This window comes from Antechinus flavipes, chromosome 3 (genome assembly GCF_016432865.1).
Source record: "Antechinus flavipes isolate AdamAnt ecotype Samford, QLD, Australia chromosome 3, AdamAnt_v2, whole genome shotgun sequence".
NCBI classification, from domain to species: domain Eukaryota; kingdom Metazoa; phylum Chordata; class Mammalia; order Dasyuromorphia; family Dasyuridae; genus Antechinus; species Antechinus flavipes.
In genome coordinates, this window is record NC_067400.1 from 426,589,450 (window position 1) to 426,615,124 (window position 25,675).

At 33.4% G+C, this 25,675-nt stretch overlaps 1 protein-coding gene across 2 annotated transcripts in view; it reads left to right on the plus strand.

Annotated features, from left to right (window-relative positions):
- Nucleotides 1-21,450, plus strand: part of LOC127554588 (sodium channel protein type 1 subunit alpha-like) — a 205,395-nt gene extending 183,945 nt beyond the window's left edge. For both annotated transcript variants that reach the window (XM_051986234.1, XM_051986233.1), the window contains 4 exons: nucleotides 2,762-2,899; nucleotides 11,398-11,502; nucleotides 14,319-14,589; nucleotides 18,140-21,450. In XM_051986234.1, coding sequence (XP_051842194.1) covers nucleotides 2,762-2,899; nucleotides 11,398-11,502; nucleotides 14,319-14,589; nucleotides 18,140-19,305 — 1,680 coding nt within the window. In that variant the 3' untranslated portion in view covers nucleotides 19,306-21,450. The remainder of the gene's footprint in view (nucleotides 1-2,761; nucleotides 2,900-11,397; nucleotides 11,503-14,318; nucleotides 14,590-18,139) is intronic.
- Nucleotides 21,451-25,675: the final 4,225 nt, after the last annotated feature.

Genomic DNA, 25,675 nt, shown 5'->3' on the forward strand with positions numbered 1-25,675 from the left:
AAAAAAAAAAAAAAAAAACGGATTTAAAAAATCAAATAAGAGAGGTAGGAGAAAAACTGGGAAAAAGAAATGAATCATGCAAGAGAATTATGAAAAAAAAATCAAAGTCTGGAAAAGTAAGCACAAAACTTTAAGCCAATCAGTACAGCTTGGATGGGTGTGGGCAGGTCTTATGGAATTCTGACATTTTAGGGTTCTCTATTTATCTTTTATGTTTGTGTTGGATGTTTTATAACTTCTCTGCTGATCTACTGGATTGCATCCAGGGCAGAGTAACCACTGTGATAGATTCCTTCCTGTAGATTCTCCAGCACATAGAGCCCTCACCCCGAGGTCTGTGCTGCCCACTCAGCATCTGTGCTAGACTTGCTTGCACTTGACCTGTCTCCCTCTGTGCCTGATTGAAACAGACCTTTTCTGGAGAGCTTTGAAATTATCTTCTGATAGTAATTTGTTGCACTACCAAAATTTGTGGAGTCTGCCAGTCCAGAATTAATTCAAAGGCTGGATTTGCTAATTAGCCTGAGAAGGTCAGAAAGAAATGTGTGCCCTCTCTGTCATCTTGGTTCTGCCCCCCAGCTAATTCTACTTTTTAAGGAATTATTTTCTTCAATCAATTTTTGTGTTTACTTTTCTAGACTTTGATTCTTTTTTCATAATTCTCTTGCATGATTCATTTCTTTTTCCCAGTTTTTCTCCTACCTCTCTTATTTGATTTTTTAAATCCGTTTTTTTTTTTTAAGGTAATATCACAAGACATACAAAGCACAGTGGACAAGACACCTGCTTATGGAAACATTAGATAGAAAGAATATACAGATAACTGAAATGTTACTATAACATTGAGTAAAATATTGATATTCTCTCTTTCTCTCAATCTCATACCCACATATACAAGCACACAAATATTTGGTTCATACTTTTTGGCCATAGCAGAAAGTGTCTGAACATACTGTTTAAAATAATCAGTTTGATAAAATTAATTAGCATTTAGGTATATATTCAAAGCAATTAATTCCAAGCTTCCTTCACTGGGTGGTCAGAGAATTAATCACTGGGCTTTCTGTACCAGGGCCTTCAAGAATGGCAGCTTGCCCACTATGGTGGAGTGATAAGGTCTTATTGTGCCTGTTTTGCCAGGGTTTCAGGGCTTTTGATTTGCTAGTTGTGCTGAAACTGGAGGTCTCATAGTTGGTCTGCTGTGCTTCTGACTTGCTGGATCAGGGGCCTCAATTGCTTGTCTGTGATATAGCTAAAAGCCTCCTACTGGCCTACTCAGTCATTGCCTAAGCATCTTTTACCTATTTTACCTAAGTGAGATGGATTTTTTTCTGCCATCCTTTCAAGTTATTTTGGGTTGGAAAATTGTTTCATCCATCTTTTTATGAGTTCTGTGGCTCCAAAAATTATTTAGAAGCTTGATTAAATGTCATTTTGAGGAAAAATGAGGAGATCTCAGGCAACTTCCTGGCTTTTCTCTACCATCTTAGCTCTGCCTCCCACTGTCTAACTATTAAAACCTTATGCAACCTGGCCCCATTCCAGTCACTTTGAACATTCCTTTCCTTTCCTCACTCCATGATTCATCCAAACTGTTTTTTCTCTTTATACCTCAATCAGGAAACTTTCTGTATCTTTTCCCTTGCTATCTCAGAGACCTCAAAATCACTTCTTTGTTACCTTCACCTTGCATTAAGACAGATCAAGCACCATATTCATGAAATCTTTCCTGTTTCTCTCCCCCAACCACTAATACGATTGTTACCTCATATAAATATAGTCCACTGAAGGGTCCATTCTTTAAGCCTTTCTAATTTTCTAACTTAGCATTTCAGTTATGGTTCACTAGTATAACCCTCAAGAATCCACAGTCATTTAATTGTTACAAGGTAATGTGTAAATAAACTTTAGTATAGTACAACAAATATTAATTTCTTATGAGATAATTTAAGAAATTAAATTTTCACTAATATCTGTAAAAATATATTGATGAATACTAAAATAGTTATTATAAGTCTAGATGGTAGAATAAATAAAGAGCTGGGTGTGGAGTTAGGAAAACTGAGTTCAAAAGTAGCTCCCAACATTTACTTGCTGTAACTCTGAGCAAGTCACAATTTTGCTCTGCCTTAGTTTCCTTATCTATTAAGAGAAGAGAATAATACAAGCACCTATCTCCCAAGACTGTTATGAACATAAAGTGAGATAAAATTGTCACATAGTTTGCAAATCTTAGAGAACTATATAAATGTCAAATATTATTATTATTATTGTTATTATCATTATTATTATTATTATTAGTTTTTTTATATATCATGCCAGACATCTTGGAATTTCTAAATGCCCCTTTTACACATTAGGATTAAGACATAAGTTTTTATTAGTTAAACAAAGCAAATAAAAAAGATCAAAGAAAATCCTTAAAAGTTTAAAATATTCCAAGAATGGTAAATAAAAAGAATTGTAACAATTTTACTGAAACTATGCTTACTGACAGAAAATAGATATTATAAAATGAGAACAAATTGCCTTTTTCTTTAAAATAATCCTTGAAAGTCATTTGTTCCCATTGAATTTCACTAGTATTTTAAAAAATCTATGAAATTTTAAAATCAGTAATGTATTCAAATATATTACTTTTTGAATAAATAAACAAGATAAACAAATTAACAGTAAACCTGTCCATCCTCATTGTAAAAGGATTAATATTTCCAACATTAAATTATATTATTAAAATTTATAAATTCTTCTTGTTTTGTAGGTGGAACTACAGCCCAAATATGAAGACAACCTTTACATGTATCTTTACTTTGTTATTTTCATCATCTTTGGGTCATTCTTCACTTTGAATCTGTTCATTGGTGTCATCATTGATAATTTCAATCAGCAAAAAAAGAAGATAAGTATTCATAACATTGCCTAACACATATGTTTTGGGGGTATGGGAATGAGGGTGGGAATATTGTGTTCTGCCTGGTTTGGAATATATTCCTACCAATACACAGGAGCAATAATTATGTAATGTATATTCTCAATGAATTATCTAGGTCACCAAGAGATTAGTCTATACAGCTTTAGTATATCAGAGGCCAAATTTGAACCTCAGTCTTATATGTTAGGGAATATTGATCATTTTTGATATCACGAACCCTTTGGTGCCTGGTGAAAGCTTTGTATTCCTTTTTGTAAGAATTTGTTTAAATGCATAAAATACATTAGATTATAATGAAAACCAATGATATTGCAATATAGTTAAAAAATACTTTTTAAAATTCACAGTCTCTAGGTTAAAAATCTTTCTAACTAATTCAAGATTCTTTTATTCTTAAATTAAAAATTCAAGTGTTGTTGAACACTTGAATATTCAACATTGAAGCTGAACCAGTGGTGTAAAACATAAATAATGGATACATTGATCCACAATCTACTTAGAAAGTCATAAATTAGCATTACCTATGTTGCATTTTTATTTCTTTTGTTAAAAATATCCCAATTAAATTTTAATTTGGTTTCCAATCAAGTTTTATGAGGAGTTTGACACCTCTATCACATCATGCTACTTCTTCCTAATCTACTAAAATAGAAAAATCAATATTAGGAGTTTTGTCCCAAGATCATAATTGTAGAACTCCAGAATTGGATGAAATCTCAGTGGTCATTTAATCCAACATGTAGATCATAATGATAATGATCATAACACTAATGATAGCTATCATTTACATAATACTTTAATTTTACAAAATGGTTTAAAAATTTTATCTTATTTTATCCTAACAATAATCCTGGGTCATAGATGTTATTAATATCATACTTTAAAGATAAGAAAGTTGAGACATTGAGACTTAAAAAGTTTAAGTTGGCATGGTTCAAATTGTATAACTAATCTGAGGCCACATTTTAACTCATGTCTTCCAGTCTCCAGATCCACCTCTCTGAGCATTATGCCACCTATTTGCCTCATGATGGAGAAAAAAATATATGTTTAAAAAAATAAATTTTAACTATCTATCTGACAAGTGGTGATCCAGTTTTTGAAAGATCTTCATCAAAAAGGAATATACCATCTCCTGAGGTTACCCATTCCTTCAGGAGACTTAATTTTCTAGAAATTCATAATTGTTAGAAAGTTCTTCCTGAAATCAAACCTGAACTTGCCTCTTTCCAACTTTTTTTTTTCTTTTTACTAATTGTGCCATCAAGAATCAAACAGAATAAGCCTTCATGAGTTTACTGCTATGAGCAGTGGTCAAATCCCTGCTTGATCTTCCTCAATTCTCTCAATATAATTTTAAACACACACACACACACACACACACACACACACACACACACACACACTTTTTTGTGGTTTTAGCTTCCCATGCTAGTTTCAATTCCTTCAAAGCTTTATCAATATTGACATTATAATAATAATATCAGGCCACATTTTTATATTTATTTTGTTACTTCTTTTTGCTTCCATCTTTTACACATCTTTTTAGATCTACATTGATTGGTTAGTTCCTTGTACTTCCACCTGCATATTTTCAGACAAGTCCTATTTTCTCTGCTTTTTAGAACTATTTTTCTTTGAGTTTTCAAAATTTCATTCTTGAAAGTTTCCTATACATCCTAAACTAACTTTTCTGCAAAATTTTAGTGCATAGGGTCCTCCTTAGCTATCTTTCCCATCCATCCTTCCTTTGAACCCTTTGAAATATGTTCTTCCAAAACTTAGCTTTCATATCAGACTATACCAGATTCCTTTCTCTTTCTCTATTAAAGTCTCTAAGTTGGAGAACTCCTCAGTTCTTATTGATTCAATCATTATCGCTATATCCTTAATATCAAACATGCCTGAATGTTTGACTTTTCCTTAGTGTCCCCATCTACTATGTATTATATAATATACACACACACACACACATGCTTCTCCCTGTCATTATTGTGTAACTTCTTAGAGAGTAATTGTTTTATTCTTTGCATTTGTTTTCTTAGGGCATATAGCAGAACCTTACACATAGTTGTCACTTAATACCTATTGATTTATAGACCTCTAAATGATTTATAGACTCCTAAATCTACACAAGCAGCCTTTGTCTACCTCTTCAGCTCCAGTTCCATATCAGTGACTGTCTGATAGACATCTATCCCTAGATGTACTATAGATATCTCAAATTCAACATGTGCAAAAATCTTCCTTCTTCACAAAAATTCTAATCTTCTTAATTTCTCTTGTTTCTTTTGAGGCATCATTACTTTCCAGTAACCTCAGAATCATTAACCAATTGTTAGTATTACCTATCCTAATGAAAAATTATTTCACAATTACTTTTTAGGACCCAGAACTATGATTTCATTAGTATATAGACTGGCAGGGAAGATACTACCTTTATTAATGCAGATTGGTAACTCCTCTACAACATAAAGCTTTGGTTGTCAAAGGAAGTAAAAGATTAAGTGCAATGGCTAGGGGTATACATACAATAATTTCAGTGGCGGTATTTGAATTCAGTTTTTCTGGCTCTTAAGATAACTCCCTTTCCACTACACCAAACTAATTACTTCACATATATTTAGTATTTTTTGTTGGTGTTCACATTGTCTTCTCAAAGTAAATAAGAAAGTCCTTGAGGACAGATACTCTTTATTTTTGTTGAATTGAATTCTCTCCACTATTTCCATCTAAGCAACCAAGCTCCTCTATAATAATAAGAAGCATATCAAGAAGATAATTTCCCTTTCACTTTTGAAAGATGACATCATTAAAGCAAATCAGCAAATCCTTAGTGCCCTTTTTTGGCAGATATACAAGAGAAAGCCAGATAACTGAAATCTTGCATTACTAATGGAGGATACATCTCCTCTAGACTTGTAACATCTATGCCAGGCTCATAACCTCCTCAAGTTATCATATTAGTGCTAAAACAGAAAGTAGAAGAACCTTTTTGTATCCTTAAAATTTCTATTTTCCATCACTTTGACACAAGTGTCAAACGTGGCCTGCATGTAGCCCACAACCTTCTTGAATATGGTCCAAACTAGATTAATATGATTTGGAATATTTTTAAATAAATTAAAAATACAATAAAAGATTAAAATGTAAAATTAGGTCAATATATTTCCCATAGAATTCTTCGTTATGGATTAGGGGTTTGTGTTTCTATTTAAGTATGGCATCATCACTGTAGGCCATGTGTCTTTATGGAATATTTATTCTGTGCTTGAGAAGTTAGATGACAATTCATTATTGCATTTTACTTATATTTTGTGCATTTGTGTAAAAAATGTAATGCCATAGGTTTTATTACTCATTTACTTTTTTTTAGATTTTGTCTCTGATGACTTCTCATTCTTACCTTGTAGCTGTTTTCTATAAAGTTTAGCTTAATAGATGTGTTTGGGACTTTCTTCTTCCCCCTTCTTTTTCTGTTTAAAACCCTTTCAATTAGATTTGCTAAATGTCATAAATGTATTCATATGTTTGATGAATTGTAGCCTAGTCTTGAAGTATATCATTTCTATAATTTAAATCATAATCCAGAAATATAAATCCCATGCTCAGATGTCATATTCATGACCACTCATTTCCCAAATCTAATTTTTTTCTCCTGCATCCCTTGCATTCAGTGAAAAGCAGTGATGAAGACACTATCTCTTTCCCTTATTCCTTAGTTTCTTGCCTAATCAATAAACAATTATTTTTTGTTTGCTTGGTTTTTCTTTTTTTTAATATATTTATTTAATATTTTCCCCAGTTACATTTAAAACTCCTTTTTACATTTGTTCTTAAAACTTTTGAGTTCCAAATTGTCTCCCTTATCCCTGCCCCCATCCACTTTTAAGAAATCATATATGTTATGCAAGACATCTCCAGAAAAGTCATGCTGTAAAAAAAAAATCATAGATCATCCCCCCTAATTAAAAAAAAAGCTTAAGGAAAATAAAGTTATGGTTTCTTTCCCATTTTTTTCCTTTTTGATCTGATATTTCTTGTGACTCATGATAAATATGGAAATATGTGTAGAAGAATTGCACATGTTTAACATATATTGGATTGCTTGCTCTCTAGGAGAAGGGGGTGGGAAGAAAGGAAGGAAAAAACTTGAAACACAGGATTTTGCAAGGGTAAATGTTGAAAACTAACTTTGCATGTATTTTGAGAATTAAAAGCTATTCTTAAAAAGAAAAAAAGAAAATTAAAAGAGAGAGAGTATGCTTTGATCTGTATTAAGACATAGTCAGGTCCTTCTCTAGGTATGGAGATGATTTTTCATCATAAGTTCTTCAGAATAATCATGGATTGTTGTACTACTGAGAAAAAGCAGGCATTTATAGTTGACCATCCCACAACACTGCTCTTACACTGTATACAGTACATGTCACTTTGCTTGAGTTCATGGAGGACTTTCCAGGTCTTTTTTTACTGAGAGCATCCTGATCATCATTTCCCATAGAACAATATTATCCCATGACAATCACATACCAAAATGTATTCAGCCATTCCTCAATTGATGAATATCCTCTCAATTTCCAATTTTTTTAGAGAAGAATTGCTACAAATATTTTTGTACATATACATTCTTTTCACTTTTTAAAAATCTCTTTTGGCATTCATATCTAGTAGTGGTATTTTAATTCAAAGGCTATTTATGAATTTGTACTCCATTGGGCATAAATCATATCTGTTAATCATTTATCACTTAGGGCATGGCTCTTATTTTTTATAAATTTGACTTAGTTTCCTCTATGATTGAGAAATAATGCATCAGAGAAACTTGCTTCATTTTTTTTTTACAATTATTATTGCTAACTGTATCCCCCCATTTATTCTATTCTCTCTCCTTTCACCCTGTTCCTCCTCAAAAGTGTTTTGCTACTGATCATTCCCTGCCCCAATATGCCATCTTTTATCACCCCCCTTCCTTTTATCACTTACCCTTCCTATTCCCCTCTTATTTTTCTATAGTGTAAGATAGATTACTATAGCCATATTGAGTGTGTATTTTTTTTCTGCTTTGAGTCAGTTCTGAGGAAAGTAACATTCACTCATTCCTTCTCTCCTTCGCCTCTTTCCCTCCAGTATAAAAGCTTTTCCTACCTCTTTTTTATGGCAGATAGTTTTCCCATTCTCCCGGTACATTTTCCCTCTTACCCCATTGTTAGGATTCTTACAAGGTGCTAAGTCAGTTATCTAATTTAGCATGGTACTTAACAGTTCTCTAGTTCACTAATGTACTTAGTACTTATTAGAATTCTACAAGATTCATACCTTTAAGAGAGCATATATAAGGTAGGAGCCTCAACTAGGATTCAGCTGGGGACATTCAAGGCCTAAAGGACAAGCCTACTAGAGGACAAGCCCACTCTCAGAGGCAGAGACAGATTCATTCCATTTTCCACCTTTGTGCTGGCTGGAGGCTGAAGCTAGCAGAGGCAAAGGATTAGTGGCAGGAGCTCATGGAACCAAGGAGAGAGCTAGGCCTCTAAGAAAGCTAACCAGGCCCAAGGAAGCAGACAATAAAGGATTTGGACTTTAACTCCTGACTGCATTTGAGATGATTATCACTTTGAAAAGAAATTAAGGCTGCTCCCAGAAGCCACCACCCCTCCCCACCCGCCCAGAAACCTGCTCCCAGAGAAGATTATATTTTAGAGAAGAACATTACACCTCACAATTTCATCATTTAAAAAATATTAACCTTTCTTAGTCAACCCACACTTGTACCCTCTGTCTATATGTACTCATTCAAACTGCCATAATAATGAGAAAGTTGCAATGATTTATCAGTATCATCCTTCCATATATGAATGTAAATAGATAAACCTTATTAAGTTTCTTATGTTATCACTTTCCTGATTACTTCCTTATGCTTCTCATGAGTCCTGTATTTGAAAATCAAATTTTTCATTTAGCTCTGGTCTTTTCATCATAAATGCTTGAAGATCCTCTATTTCATTGAATATCTATCTTTACCCCTGAGGGATTATACTCATTTTTGCTGGGTAGGTGATTGTTGATTGTAATTCTAGCTCTATTGTTGCCCAAATATAATATTCCAAGCCCTCTGGTCCTTTAATGTAGAACCTGCTAAATCTTGGATTATCCTGATTTCGGCTCCATTATACTTGAAGTGTTTCTTTCTGGATGCTTATATTATTTTCTCTTTGACTTGGAAATTCCAGAATTTGGCTATAATGTTCCTGAGACTTTTCATTTTGGGATCTCTTTTAGGAGATTATCAGTGGATTCTTTCAACTTCTATTTTACCCTCTGGTTCTAAAATATCAGGACTGTTTAATTTTTTGAAAAATGTTGTCCAAGCTCTTTTTTGATCATGACTTTCAGGTAGACCAATAATTTTTAAATGATTTTGCCTGACTCTATTTTTCAGATCAGTTGTTTTTCCAATGAGATATTTCATTTTTTCTATTTTTCTTCTTTTTTTTTTTGACTTTGCTTTATTGCATCTTGATTTCTCATAAAGTCATTGGCTTCCATTTGCTCATTTCTAATTTTTAAGGAATTATTTTCCTCAGTGAGCTTATCTCCTTTGCCAATTAACCAATTTTGCTTTTTAAGGCATTCTTCTTATTAGCTTTTTGTATTCCCTTTTGGCACACTTTCAATTCTTTTCCTACTATTTCCTCTGTTTCTCTTACTTGATTTTCATTTTTTTTTTTAGCTCTTTCATAGCCTGAGCCCAATTCTTATTTTTCTTGGGGTTTTTGGAGATAGGAGTTTTGACTTTTTATTTTGTTCTAAGTATGTGTTTTGATCTCCCTTTTCACCATAATAATTTTTTATGATCAGAAATTTTTTTGTTATGTGCTCATTTTCCTAGCCTATTACTCAGCTTTTAACTTTCTGTTTCCAAAGTGAAGTGGGCATTATCTGCATCTTCAGAGATTTGGGGCAACCGTTTTCAGAGATCCTTCTCTAGATCTAGTGTGCTAAAAACAGTCTTGCTTTGCTGGCTGTGGGGCTAGGGCTGGGGCTGAGGCCAGTTGTGCTGAAAATGTAGGCTAGACTCTTCCCCCACCCCCTATTGCCATAGAACTTTTCTGCTGATCTTCCAAGTCCTTTTAGGACACCAAAGAGGTAGATTCAGAGGACTGGAAGCCAACAGTACTGCAGCTGATTCAAAGGTCTAGATCTGTTTCTCCTTTACTGGCATGGGGCTGAAGCTGAGGCCAGGGCTACAGTGGCATAGCCTATACTGGGAATGCACACAGAACTCCTACCTGATGTCCCAGATCTTTTCTACTGAGTTTCTATATCAGCTTCATCTGGAAAATGTTCTTCTATGTCTTTTTGTCTACTCTATCTGACACTCTAAAATTTGTTTAGTCATTATTTAGAGGAATTTGAGAGGTTTAGAAGAGAAGTTAAGCCAATTCCTACCTTTACTCTGCTATCTTGGCTCCACCTCTCAATAAACAATCCTTAAGTACCTATTAGGTAAGATTTTGCCATCTTTGTCAGGACTTTCTAGTTTCCTTTTGGCAATATCATCTATATCTTGCTTGGAGCTGGGAATCATTAGCTATGGCAAGTGTTAGGAGGATTCCTATCAAGTCTTAAATTCCTGCCTCAAGGAGACAACATAAGTTCTTGTTGTTAGGTGATCAATAAATCACTTCCTTTGTGGTCCTCCACAGAAGTCACTAAAATCTACAACTCTTCTGGGTGAACTCTTAGTTAATAGTGCTATTTTTTCTTTGCTCTAAGGGCAAATATCTGCTTCCTCTTAGCATTCATCTCCCTTTTCTTCAGTAAGAACTTAAATTGTTGATGCTATTGTTGTTTTTAGCATCAGGTTTTTAGTGACCATTCCATCCCTCTTCTCTATAACGTTCTTCTAGTCTGACATTTCCTGCCAAAATTCAGGCTAGGTCTTTGTTCTTTGAATAATTTAACTTTATTTTCACACTGAAGTTCCGGTTTTGTTCTTGGCATATATTTAAAACAAACTCTTCTTTGCTCCTGATAGCTTAGAGCATGGAGGGCCATTCCTCAGGCCCTTCATCTTGTCTTTTAGGTACCAAAGCATCCTGCAGCTTGACTATATATAGCAGTATTTAAATATGGAACCAAATGGTAAAAAGGCATAAAAATGTGGCTTATTTTATCTGAGGTAATGGAAATGTTCTCTTAAACTTCTGGACATATTTGTGAGAAAAAGAAAGAAGTTTCTAGGTCATTGTTTTATCAGAGGAAATTACTTTTTAAAAAGATTATATAGACCCATCTAACATGCTAGCTCAGGGAAATATCAAGGGAAAGCCTGTATCTACTTTTAAAGCTTCTACTTCTAATTCCTTTTTCATGGTTTTCTTATTGTAAATCTTCAATTCTCAGGGATTAAAATCTGAATAGAGTGACAACATTAACCAGTTTTTATTTTCTCTCTATACTTTGGAGGCCAAGATATCTTCATGACAGAAGAACAGAAAAAATACTACAATGCAATGAAAAAGTTGGGGTCCAAGAAACCACAAAAGCCAATACCACGTCCAGGGGTAAGCCATGCTATGACTTTTGTGCAAATGGAAAGAAACATTAAAAAAAAGAAAAAGAAAAAAAAAAGGTTTTTCATGAGATTTTTAACACAAGGGCTACTTAAACTTGAATATTTCAAGAAGACACAAATTCACTGGTATGGTCACTTTGTCCCATCAATTCAGATAGCAAACCTTCTAGGCCTCAATGTACCATCATTAGGAAGTAATTAGCTGAAAACTGCATTACCTGCCACCAAAATGGTACTGAGACTCTGAATTTAATTTGGCTGGCACTATGGAAACAGGCCTATAGTTTTTCTTCTCTGGCCTTTTGAGCTTGTTAGTGTAATGCCAGATAAACTGAGGCAAGATAGAAATTAGAGAGTTTTTAATATTTTGAGAGGGAGAGATTGAGCTGAGAGCAAAACAGGATCCATATTGATCCCAGGGATAGATTGGACTCATGTCTCAAAGTATTCAGCATTAAGTGATGAATTCCAGAGATTCTTGTAGGGCTCCAGAGATTAAGGGAACAAAGCAGGGTGGGGTTAGAGCTCTGGTAAGCGGGAACTTCCAGGAACAGATCATAATTTGGTTCTGACAAGTTGTGGGTAAGGAAGGATCATAAATCCTGATAACTTGGAGATAAGCCATCTGCATTTTATGGCTCTATGGAATGCTAATAGTCAGGGCTAGTTATCTCTGTCCTAATAGCAGGGAAGGGGATTGCAACCAGGGGGACTGAGGCAGAACAATTCAAGGAACTGAGGCAGAACAATTTAAGGAAACTGTTGTTAGATTTTGACAAAGCTTGAATTTTCTTGGCACAGTCCTTGAGTTCCCAGGTTCACCTCCATGCTATAGTAATATTTTTGAATAGAACCAATAGAACTTGGATGGAAAGTTACCAACAGACAATTCCAACATCAAATAATTTCCCAAAATCAATGATAATTGCTGAGGACTTACTGTGTAATGAAAATTACTTGGTACTTTGGGAGAACATAAAAAAAGAAACAATCCTGATCTCAAGGAGTCTATAATCTAGTTAGATTAATAATCCATTCTAATTGTTATTTTAGGTATCAAGGTACTGATGATGATGATTCAGTAGCAACTACTGATAATTCACACACACACATCATTATGCATGCTATGACAATAAGTTCAGTAAAATATTCTTATTAGTAAGTAACATTTGCATAGTTACACACACACACACACACACACACACAAATACTTCATGCTGTACTATCTTGCTTAATCTTCACAACTTTGTGAATTCAATGCTATTTTTATCCCCATTTTAAAGATGAAAAAACTGAGGCTTAGGAAGGGTTCTTGCCCAGAGTCACACAACTTGAGAAAATGGATTTCAATCTATATCTCCCCATTCCAAGTCCTACATGATATCCATTGTGCCACTAAGCTTCTTTAATGTAATATAGACCTAACATTTTTTAAGTCACTGTTCACAACAACCCCTCAAGAGAATTAGTATAAGAATTATCCCCATTTTACAAATTATCTTGAGGCTAAAGGAGATTAAGTAATTTGCCAGGAGTTAAGCAACTAAGCAGATTCAAGATTTAAATCTAAATTTTTTGATACCAAGTCAGGTATTCTTTCCTTTGTACATTTTACATAGAAACTTAGAGTGATCATTTAGAAGACTTTAGAAATAAATAGTAAGACAAAACAGTATACCCTAAAGAGCATTAGACTTTAAATCAGAATACCAAGTTGCAATCCTGGTTTTTTTTTTCACTTAATTGTAATACTTTCTCCCACTCATATAATCTAGTTTCCTTGTCTGTAAAATGACAATGATCATACTTATATTATTTACCCTATAGTAACACAGGAATACTATTGGTGATAGAAAAATATTCAGCAATCATAGCTAAGAAATAACATGCATATGACTTTGTGTATGTTTTAACACAATGCCTGGCTCATTGCACAGTTCTATTAGAACAGATAATAATCATCAAAATCTTAGTAGATAATGCTCAATATTTGACATAACTCTCTCTGAACTTAGCTAAACTGATCTATAAACAAGAATCATACAGTTTCTCACTGAGCTCATACTAGAAGTCTTTCCAGCTTGAGAGAAATTATCCCTTTGAAAATCTGAGATTATCCTCATGACTTCTCACAGTGAGTGAAAGTAGAGGAAAGACAAACACAGCATGACTTAAATGTGAGCTATCATTAAATTTACTACTATTAATAGGTAAATAATAGCTCTCTTATTTTTGTGAAAAACCAGGAAACTTGATCTTTGGGAGTAAACTTACCACCTGTGAAAAATAAAATTATACCTAGTACATCAGGAAAGCCAAGTACCTTGAAAGTTTGTTTGTTTCTTGTAATCAAGAAAATCATTCTCCCTTGTGCTAGAGAGAGGAGAACTCCTTAAAAATAAGAGTCTTAGCTTATTCCAAACAATAATAAGTGAGGCAAGGATCGTGGAAAGATGCTTGACTTGAACTCAAAAGACCTGAGCACAAAAATCTGGGTCCTGAAATATTATATTTGGAAACCTATTTTCTGATATGTAGTTTGGAATAATGATACCTATAGCACCCAATTGTTGTGAAGAAAGCACTTTATCAATCTTCCAATACTACATAAATGTCAGCTATTGTTATTATTGGTGTTGTTATTATTATTTTATTATGATAGAGCCAGGAATAGAATGCAGTTCTTTGAGAGCTACTCTGTACATCACTTTGCCTCCCTAATTCCATGCTTCTTGGGTTCAGTTGTAAATATATATATAGTGCTATGGTATTAGTATGATTGTTAAAATGATTTCTCTTCTTCAGAACAAATTCCAGGGAATGGTTTTTGATTTTGTAACCAGACAAGTCTTTGATATCAGTATCATGATTCTCATCTGCCTCAATATGGTCACCATGATGGTGGAGACTGATGATCAGAGTGAAGAAATGACTAGCATTCTGTCCCGGATTAATCTGGTGTTCATTGTCCTCTTCACTGGAGAATGTGTGCTGAAGATGATCTCCCTTCGCCATTACTACTTCACCATAGGATGGAACATTTTTGATTTTGTGGTGGTTATTCTCTCCATTGTAGGTAAGAAGTAGTTGTTTTTATCTTATGTTAGCCTTTCATAAAAATGAAAGTTAAATTATTAAGTATAGAGTAACTGTCAATAGGTGATGATATGAATTCATTTTTTATTTATATTTAGCCTTGACTATTACAAAGAGTCCTCTAAGGAACCTTAAGAATTTTATATTCTCCCCATATCTGAAATATATTTTTCCTAGGAAAAACAAGGTATTTCTTTGTTAATTTTGAAGGTTTGGGGCATTTTATTTTCATTTTAGAAGATAAGGGTTTGGTCAAAGACATGTACAAAATCCAATTTTGTCCATTTAAGTAACATTTCTTATCCTATCAATTTGGGTTTAGCTGTCCATCTCATGGAGTTGTCTACTTCTGGGAAACATTTTCCCTTAGAAATTCTATCAAAAGAGTCTGGCCTTGATAACTGTTCCCAAAGTATTTCAATACAAACTTCATTCATTATTTGATCTTTCTATGCTTACATATTCTTTCTATGCTGTACATGATATGGATAATGCTATTAAAATTATTACCTAATTTTTTTGGTCAAAAAATTAGACTTTGTTAAAATAAGTCTTTCTGTCTCTTGATATTATCAGTGAGGGGAAAAAAATCTCAAGCAAAAAAAATCACTTTTTAAATAGCTCAGAAAACATGATACAATTTTTTTAATTATTTGAAATTTTGGTAAAAAAAATTTAGCTATAATGTTAAAAATCTATTCTTTATAAATTAGTAACTTCTTAGTATTGTCCTGATTAGAAAACTGGTCTTTTGACCAAGTAATTCAACACAATGCAAACTTTATTTTTTTTAAGTACATACATTTAACTCTTCTTTTTGTATTGAGTTATTATAAACAATCAGTCCATATAATGTATGAGTTTCAACAAATTAAGATGATTTGGTGCTTTAAAATTTTGTAATTGTAAAAATCCATGAAGCTCCATAAGAAGCTTTCTATTTCTGGTCATCCTGAGGACCACAAATATTTTTCTTTTCTCAGTGTATTAACTTCCAGGTATAGTAATTTTGAATGTTTCTTGATAATCAAAAATAATTCTATATGTGAGGATTTCAATACAAAAGTCTATAATGAAAACTTATCCAAAGTCCCCTAATAAAATATATTCAAAACCTATTACTAAACCAAAGTTCAATAGTTCCCTAGGAGCTTCAGGTTGAAATTTTAAAATACATTATTTAAAAGAATTATCATTACTTAGCCTTTTCCACTATTTTTTCACTGGTACAATGATAGAAGTTTTTTAAGATGGATATATTCTTCTTAAAAAAATTTAATAGTATTTGATTTTTCCAAATGTATGTAAAAATAGTTTTCACCATCCATTTTTGTAAGACTTTGTCTTTCAAATTTTTCCCCTCCTTTCTTTTCTTCTCCCTCCCTAGGAAATGAGTAATCTGTTATAGGTTAAATATGTGCAATTCTTTTAAATCTTTTTTTTAAAAAATTTAAACCTCTTTTAAATTCATGTTTTGCAAGAAAAATCAGACCAAAAGGAAAAAAAAATGAGAAAGAAAACAAATCAACAAAGAGATAGAAATACTATGCTTTGATCTACTCCATAGTTCTCTCTCTGGATGTGGATGGTGTTTTCCATCTCAAGTCTCTTGGAATTACCTTGAATCACCATTTTGTTGAGAAGAGCCAAATCCATCACAGTTTATCATCATATAATCTCAAACAGAATTTTTAAAAATACTAATACAATTACAGCTATGGCAAGAAGTTTTAAATATATTCCTTTAACAAATAAAACATTATATATCCCAGTTCTCAAGTGGAAATGTTCCAATATTTTAAGAGAGAGACATAATTCTATGCCCTTTTAGTATATATTATCTTCATATCATCCAGAAAGATGTGATACCATGTAATCTTAGACATAAATACACAATTATTAAAATACTGAGCAAGTCTAAGAACTGATTTTCCCTAGTCATACAGATAAGGAAGTTGATTCAAGAAATGGGCACAATGACAAAACAGTAAAAGCAAAGTAAATAGGATCTTTTGTATTTGTATATTATAATAGTTCAGAATGCTTCCTGGTTATATTGAAAAGATACATTATAAAATAATCTGTTGTTCTCTTACACTTGTCAGAGAAAAATGTTAAGAAAAGAGAAAGGATACTGTTACACAAATAAAAACAAGCAACAACAAATAGAACTATTTCCTCAAGCTTAAAGATAGTCACAGACTAACCTATCATAGGTATAAAAAAGAGGGGAAAAAATCTCATACCTCTATTTGATTTTGAGTTAAAGTCCTAAATATCTTTGAACAGTCAATCACTTAACAATGTTTTACATCAGCAACAAGGTATACTAGTCTGACTCAGAGTCAAACAGATGGGAAACATTTCTGTTCAGAAAAGAAATAACACAATAGGGGAAACTGAGTCAATAGGTTCCTACCATTATCTCTGTAAAGCCATCTTCTTAACTTTTCCAGTCATTAACATTCACCAATAGCAATCTATAGAAGGCAACTTTTTTGAGCCTTTCCCTTAAATGGTGGAATACTGGCATAGCAAAAAACAATTATACTATATGCAAAGGAAAGAATCAACACAAGTAGCAGTCTTGGTTTCTCAAAAAACTTATAATAATAGAGAAAAAAGGAGTCTTAGGGACCCTTAGTGGTCCCAGACCACATTTTGAGAACCACTAATAGTCTATACTAAAGTATATTTCATGTAAAGCCTTCACATAAATTCACATAAATTGTGTACTTTTAAAATGTTTAACTTTTTGTTAATTAAAACTATAGGGTGATATTTCAGGATGTTTCAGGAAACAACTTGAAAATTATAATTAAAGACAAATTGAACTTTTTTTCTCACAATGTTTATAGATTGTGAATCTGCTATGAGTTGACCTCTTCATCTATAAGTCATTTTTCTTTTGACGATGGATCAGACATATGCCTGAATGATAAGAAGATGTAGAATTTGTTTTAATAAAGTATAATATTCAACATGTTATTAAACTTTTGAACTGCACAAGGGAATTCTGTTGTGACAATTGTTTTCTATTTGTTTCACATAGATGTATATTTTCTCTATTATTGTAGTTTTGAGAGTTGAAACCAAGACTGCTACTTTTGTTGGTTCTTCCCTTGACATATAGTAGATGCTTAATAAATGCTGTTTCCTTCTTTCCTATGAATTACATCTATAGCAGACATTTAATTAATTAATAAAATAAGAGGATTGAACTTGATAACTTTTAAAATTCTTCCTATCTCTAATTCAATTTAATTTAATGAAAAAAAGTTATAAATACATTATATGTGCAAAAGCGCTGTGGTGTTCCAACATTCTGATTCAATCAATCTAATACATGCTAAATAAATGATTGACTGTTGAAGTAGATTCACTTGTTAAAAGTGAACTGAAGTAGAAGTTATATTAATAAATACTGGTAACCAGACTAATATGTTATTTTGTATTGTTAAGCAAAGATTTAAAAAAAAAAAAAAGAATTCTTATGTTAATATTTTTCCTTCATTTTAAATTTTTAATAGGTATGTTTCTAGCGGAGCTGATAGAAAAATATTTTGTGTCTCCTACCCTATTTCGAGTGATCCGTCTTGCCAGGATTGGACGAATCCTTCGTCTTATCAAAGGAGCAAAGGGAATAAGAACTCTTCTCTTTGCTTTGATGATGTCCCTCCCTGCTCTGTTTAACATCGGCCTCTTACTCTTCCTGGTTATGTTTATTTATGCTATCTTTGGAATGTCTAATTTTGCCTATGTCAAGAGGGAAGCTGGAATTGATGATATGTTCAACTTTGAAACCTTTGGCAACAGCATGATCTGCCTCTTCCAAATTACCACGTCTGCTGGTTGGGATGGTTTGCTTGCACCCATTCTTAACAGCGGACCACCAGATTGTGATCCTCAAAAAGTACACCCTGGAAGTTCAGTCAAAGGAGATTGTGGCAACCCCTCAGTTGGGATTTTCTTTTTTGTCAGTTATATCATTATTTCATTTCTGGTAGTTGTAAACATGTACATTGCTGTTATTCTAGAAAATTTCAGTGTTGCTACTGAAGAAAGTGCTGAGCCCCTGAGTGAGGATGACTTTGAGATGTTCTATGAGGTTTGGGAGAAGTTTGATCCTGATGCCACTCAATTCATGGAATTTGAAAAACTTTCTCAATTTGCAGCAGCACTGGATCCACCTCTCAATTTACCCCAGCCAAACAAAATTCAGCTTATTGCCATGGATCTACCCATGGTGAGTGGGGATCGAATTCACTGCCTTGACATCCTATTTGCTTTTACAAAGCGTGTATTGGGAGAGAGTGGAGAGATGGATGCTCTCAGAATACAGATGGAAGAGAGGTTCATGGCATCTAATCCTTCCAAAGCCTCCTATGAGCCAATTACCACAACACTAAAAAGAAAACAAGAGGAAGTATCTGCTGTTATCATTCAACGGGCTTACAGACGGCACCTCTTAAAGCGAACGGTAAAACAAGCCTCATTTACTTATAATAAAAATAAACTCAAAGGTGGGGCAAACCTTCTGGTGAAAGATGACATTCTTATTGAAAACTCTATCACAGAAAAAACAGATCTGACCATGTCCACAGCGGCTTGCCCACCTTCCTATGATCGAGTAACAAAGCCAATCTTAGAGAAACATGAAAGAGAAGACAAAGATGACAAGGCCAAGGGAAAGTGAACAAATGCAAATAAAAAATGATTATGTGACAAATTGTTTACAGCCTAGGAAGGTGGTGTATTTTTGTCAACAGGACTCCATTAGGAAGTTCATGCCAAACTGACTGTTTTTACAAAAATATACTCTTAAGGTCAGTGCCTATAATAAGACAGTGACCCCTCGTCAGCAAACTGTGACTCTGCATAAAGGGGAGACCACCTTGACAAGAGGTTACTGTTCTCACTACCAGCTGACACTGCTGAAGAGAAGAGACACATGGCTACTCAGACTGTAGGGACCAGTTTAAAAGGGGGTGCAAACCTAAAATTTTGGGTGGGGGCAACATAAAATACTTTAGTATAGTAATCGTATTCACTGTTTGCATCTCAACTGCCACATTTGTCATATTTTTACAAAATCTGTTAGTGGATTCATCTTTTTTTTAATTCATATGTTGTTTATTATATGTGACTGTTATATGTGACTATTTTTGTAAATGGGGTTTATGTTGGGAAACGGGGTTAAGAACTACTTTACAGGTATGACCTCTGAGGGTTCTACCCTATGGATCCTCCAATATACACAAAGAAATGGTTTGCATGAAGGCATGCTGCACTTAGAGATCATGCATGAGAAAAAGTTACAAGGAAACCAGTGGATTTTTTTCAATTACTTCAATGTTTCTGGGAGGGGATTTGGGTAATAAATGGGAGGTACTTATCTGATTGTGTTTAGATCAAAGCCAGATAAGTCTTTTTATACCCAGAAAGCCTCCCTCAACCCCACCCAAGAACATAATAAGTGGATTGTTTTAGGCTGGCCATTACATCTCAGTAGGTGCAAACTTCATACAAATGTCTGAAGTCACAAATGTTATGTTTTTCTTTATTATGTAAAACAGAACACTGAATAACTTAATGAGGCTGCCCCTAAAAAACAGAATTGACCAAAATAACCCTTTATAAAGTTCTGCTTAATCCTGTACTTTGTTTAGCCATCTTCAGCTCTCAACAAGATTGATATCCATGTTACAAAATGCCCTGTGTTATGTAAATAGACATTTTATTCTGTGGTGCATGTTTGAGCAAACAAATAATGACCAGAGCACAGTATTTATTGCATCAAATATGTACCACAAGAAGTGTAGAGTGCAAGCTTTCAAAAGGTTATATAATATAATCTGTACCATTAGAGATAGTTTGGATGCTATCAGTGCATGTTTATATTGCCTATGCTGCTCTATCCTGCTCTTTCCACTGTTGAGAATCTCCTATGGGAAAACATATCAGTGGTAAAGTCATGGAACTCAAGTTCAACAGAGCTCATTACTTTAAGTCATTAAGCAATAGTTTGCAGCACTTTAAGAGCTTTGGGGTTTGTATTTTTAAATTTTAAGTAAATAACTTATGGTGTATAGCCAAACTGTACAGACATGATACAAACTGCTTAACCTGTTAAAAAAAATGTGTTTAGAATTTTATAACCAAATATAAATACTGTAAAAAAAAAAAAAAACATTTTATTTTATTTTTCAGCATTATGTACATAAAACAAAAAAATGAAAATTAACTTCAGGTTGATGTCACAGTCACTTTTCTTACTTTCTGTCCATAGCATTTTCTCATGAAAGATATTTGTTAAATGGGAAATGAAAAAGAATAGGTAGTTGTAGATTTCTGCTTTTTCAAATCATATTTGCCAGTGTCAAATGATTTAAATTTAAAAAGAAAACATTGGATTCACAAGTTGCTTCCAAATTATACTTGGAGATTAGAAAAAGGTGTGCATTTTTGTTGACAACCCCTGGTATTGCCTGCATCAACAATTTAAGGTGGTCATTCCCTTTTGTTCTAATCATTAACCTTCCATTCTTTTTATTCCTTTGGAGTCATTCAGCAATAGAACTGTTTGAAATATAATATGGGTTCCACCATATTTTCTTTTTCACAAGAACCAAATAGTGAACTTGTATGATCAGTCACATCAGAACATTTTGTATTTCTTACACAAACTGTAGACTCCTTCCCACCACCCCATCACCCCTTTAAAACTATTTAAATAAACTGTATTCGTGAACTGCATGCAGGAAATTGCTACTATTACCCTAAATGATGCTAAGCAACATTACCAATGCGCCAAAATAATAAAGATTACTTTTTTATTGTATGTTTAGCTAACCTCTTTTTATCACTTTAAGGAATGTCTCTTTATAATTATTAGTAAAGTAGAGGAAGGAAAGAGGCAGAACAAGCTTTTAAAACAAGTGGACTTGGCTGGATACAAACACATACACACATTCAATATGCTGTAGTACCTTATCATCCGGATCTAGAAAAAGCAATGAAACAGCACAATAGACATGAATAGAATTCTGGATTTGGAGTCAGGAAAACAAGTTTGAATTCTGTCTCATTTATTAGCTATGTGACTCTCAGAAAGTCACTTAATTTCTCTCAGACTCAATTTCCTCATTGTAAAATGGGGCTAATAATAATAATAATAATAGTACCTACCTCGCAGGGTTGTTGTGAGAGTTAAAAGAGATAACACACATAAAGTGTTTTGCAAACCTTAAAGTGCTCTACAACTGGTAGTTAATATGATTAGTATCTATCAGCCTTAGCTGAACAGGAGATAGGAGAAGCATAACCTGAACATGTTAGATAGAAGAAAGCTTAGGAGCAAACAGCATCTTCCACTGCTCTGACAATTGGTTTTCTTCACAACACAGAAAAACCATTTCTTTTGCTGCTAGAGAAATTCACTGATTTAACCAACCTAAGCCAAAAGTTTAGGAGTATTTCTAATGATTTTCTATATTGCCTACAAGGATTGTCGTATTGGTGTCTTCCCAGAAACAAAGGACAGGATTAAGTAGATTGTGACATGCCATTCCATTAGGAGTTATGAACAAAATGATTCAGAAAGCTACTTATTTATTATAGCTAATGATGTTTAGCATAGTGATTAGTTGTCACTGAGACTTGAATTCTTAGATGTAGAAAATTTTAGCCCTGAGAAGGACTAAGGCAATGTGGCACAGTAGGAAGAATATTGGATTTGGAGTCAGCAGAGGACCTGAGTTCAAAAGCCAACTCTGTGCCTACCTGTAGGGTCAGAGAGGAAGCACTCAATCCTGCAGGGCATCAGTTTCTTCCTCTATATATGGAAGAAATTTCTCCACTCTGAATCCATGGTCTTGGAAACCAACAAGTTCAGCTCCCTCATTTTACAGATGAAGAAGCTAACTCTCATTTGAATTGTTCTTCTTGATTTTTGATCAGTGCAATCATTTGATTATAAGCCCTCTAACTTCCATTTCATATATATTCTACTTCTCATTTCATACATTTGTCTAATACAATGACAGTATATCCAGATATGAAACAAAAGAGCAATTAGTAGAAAAGGCCCTTTACTATCATTGAACTGGTGCCTACTCTTATATTCTGACACAACGGAGACTTTATAGAGACCCCAAGTTATGCCCATGGGTCATTCGAGATATGAGGGACTAGAAAAAGAATCTAGTCACTTATTTTATAGATGAGATAACTGAAGTGCAGAAAATTTGTGATGTTTTCCTTAATTGGAATAAGAAGGCTTGATTCATAGTAGTATCATGCTCATTTCACATTAGTACACTCACTCCTGGATTTTGTATTGCCATAAAAATGTATTACATTATATATTATAGCATTAGATTTTATCTTTAAAATTATATGTAAAGGGACACTTTTCATTTTAACCTTTACAGTCATCTATTTCTTCACATAATTACATAGTAGCCATTCTCTCCAAATGATTTTTATTGTCAGGAAAAATTAGAGAATGATTACAACTGGGACTGTCTCAGTAACAGAGTAGGTACTTAATAAATTTTATTACTCAGTTGATTTGCCTCTATCAGTTGAGTTGCCTATAGTTTTTTTTTTGAGCCAATTCTCTGTATACAAGCAAATTACTATCTATACTAATAGTTACTTTACTGTTTTCAGCTCCACAGCAGTGGCTTAGTTTCTATATAATCCAATGGTCTCATAAGCTTATAGATATGAATCCTCCATACAGTAGGAGAATGACAATCCATTCATTCCTTCTAACTCTGTGTGATCTTATCCATGTCCTGCAATAAATCCTCCATGGAAGGTTTGGGTGGACTAAGGGTTTTTCTTTAGTTTTTAAACATTCTATAGTCACCTGTTTTGTAGACTACACTACTTATCTGTCATTTCTTGTTTTCATTATATGACCACAATAACTACTTACCTTTCTAATAACATAATTTTGACATAGTTATGCCACCTATGTACAAACTAGTTTTAGATCTAATGCTGCCATTTTTAAAGCTCATCACATAGCTTTCTATTTCCATTTGATCATCTATAATTTTGATTCTTTAGGATCTTCAGCATCACTTTGTGATTTTGAAAAGATCTGTTGGAAAACAGCAATTTTTAGACAATCCCCAAATAAAAGGATGTCATAATCTTTCCTAATTCTCTATAATCCCTCAAGGATCGATAATCACACACAACATTTAAGCAATCCCATATGCCATTTTTTTTCAATCCCTTGGAAAGCAGTACAGTAGATGTGGTTTGCCTCAGTAGAGAATTTAATTTTGAGTCAAATGATATAGGTCCAATTCTGTTTTCATTTACTTCCTAGATGTATAAATTTGAACAAGTTTTATAATGTCTCTGAGCTAGTTTTTTCATCTGTAAAACAAAGTTGTTATGGGATAAAAGTAGATCATGTAAGCCTCTTTCTAATTTTACAAACACTGTGTGAATGTACATTATTAGGATGATGTCCAGGTCAAATAACTAGGATTCAATCCTATCGCCTGCATTCAGATATGTGATAGAGTAGGGAATCTCTTCCTAAGAGGGGATAATGTATGAAACTGACAATTCACTGACAAAGCTGACCTCTGGACTAACTCTCAATAACGATGTCTACAGGTATCCAGGAGTAAAACAAACTAGCAAATATGCAAAGTTTACTCAATTAAAAGTCAACTTTTAAGCAGTAACTGTTAAGGTATTGTGGTAGGTTGAAAACCACTCAAATAGATGATTTTCTTAAGAGAATATGAAAATAATATTCAATAATGTGCAAATCTATCAACTTTGGGAAAACTTTCTCATAGCATAAATGAATCTATCAAAAATTACTCATAAACTGAGAGTATAATTTTAAAAAAAAAATACTTATGTAAGTATGTCTCTTTAAAAAAGATAGAATTAGAATACAAACCTACACAGGATCTATTGAACATATTTTGTCATTTGGCTATTTTACATCCAAGAAAACAGAAACAGCTGTGTCTTGCCATCTTTCTGCCCCAAATGGAGAAATTATGATGCTTTTTTCTACTGAAACCACAAGAAAAGAAAAAGAGATGAAGAATAAAGAACTTTGTGACTTATTCTTTTATAATTCCCACCATTTCCAGTGTCTTTCTACCTAGACCTACCCCTGAGAACTACAGGTAAAATTCACACATTTTGCTTTCTAAACTCTTTGCCAAATGTAAGGTTCACCAGGATGCTGCCTCTTTTTAAAAGGGAAGATTTCATTAAAGCCACTCAGAGGGTTCTACTGCTACCTCATTAAAGAGACAGCAGGTCTGTCATTCTGGAAATGAGAGGACTTTCATATAGCTAGAAGAAAATAGATTGTCACTAGAGAAGTGCAATATTGGCCAAGGAAGAAATATCAACAATCTCAGATATACTGACAATATCACTCTAAAGACAGAAAATGAAGAATTAAAAAGCCTCTTGATGAGGGTAAAAGAACTATTTTAAAGCTTTACATAAAAAAAAAAGACTTTTGCTTTTTGGAAGAAAAGCTATGGCAAATCTGGACAACATGCTAAAAAGTAGATACATGATCTTTTCCACAAAGGTTCATGTAGACATAGCTATAGTATTTCCAAGAACATTGTATGGCTGTGAAAGTGGCAAATAAGGAAAGCTGTATAGTACAGAATCAACACTTTTAAATTATGGTGAGAAGACTTTTGAGAGTCCCAAGGTCAGCAAGAAGATAAAATCAATCAATATTTAGAGAAATTAATTCAGGCTATTCATTGGAAGGTCAAATACTAAAGTTGAAGCTTAAAAACATTGATTACATAATGAAAAGACCTTACTCATTGGAAAAAAAATGATGTTTGGGAAGATTGAAGACAAAAGGAAAAGAGGACAACAGAGGATTAGGGGAATAGATAATATGAAAATAATGAATATAACTTCAGGTAGATTTCGAGAAATAAGAGAGGATAAAAGGAACTGGCGTGCTAGTGTCCATAAGTTTACAAAGGTTGGTCATAACTTAACAACAACAATTACAAGGAATCCTTCTTTGAATACTTAATTAC